The 503-nt window shown below is 37.8% G+C and overlaps 1 protein-coding gene across 1 annotated transcript in view; it reads right to left on the bottom strand.

Annotated features, from left to right (window-relative positions):
* Positions 1-503, bottom strand: part of TTC3 (tetratricopeptide repeat domain 3) — a 158,420-nt gene that overhangs the window by 80,879 nt on the left and 77,038 nt on the right. Inside the window, 1 exon segment of the mRNA XM_011987753.1 lies at positions 227-403. Coding sequence (XP_011843143.1) covers positions 227-403 — 177 coding nt within the window.

The following is a 503-nucleotide window of genomic DNA, read 5'->3' as shown; positions in this document are numbered from 1 at the left end:
ACAGGTCTTGCAACATTGCCAGGTTGGTCTCAAATTCCTGAGCTTAAGCAATCATCCTGCCTCAGCCTCCCAAGTAGCTGGGACTGGAAAAGTATTCTTAACCATACAAATTTATAGTCCTGCATTTAAAGTTATAAATTATATGACAAGAAAATGAAAATGACTCAGAGACCTACACTTCCCCTTCCTACTAACGTATATTGCTCTAGAATATAAAGGGACATACCAAAGCTATTAAGTTTTTGGATCCAGGCGGCCAATTTGGGCTCCACTTCTTTAAGCTCACTCAAAACATGCAGAAATATTCTTGTTTTTACTCTGTTCTTTTCTTGAATCAAGTGACGAATAACATAGTCCACTGCTTCATTTAGAAAATTTCTGCTAGAAAAACAGGTTGTATAGTCTTCTGTGCTCAAAACTTTCCAAGAAAGCAATTCTTTGAGAAGCGTGGCTGTATTCCGTATGCCAGATTTGATTTTGTCAGCATACTGCTTTATACACTG

Source organism: Mandrillus leucophaeus, unplaced genomic scaffold (assembly GCF_000951045.1).
Source record: "Mandrillus leucophaeus isolate KB7577 unplaced genomic scaffold, Mleu.le_1.0 Scaffold315, whole genome shotgun sequence".
In the NCBI taxonomy this organism is placed as follows: domain Eukaryota; kingdom Metazoa; phylum Chordata; class Mammalia; order Primates; family Cercopithecidae; genus Mandrillus; species Mandrillus leucophaeus.
Note: the sequence above shows the minus strand (reverse complement) of the source record. Positions and strands in the feature narration are given on the sequence as shown.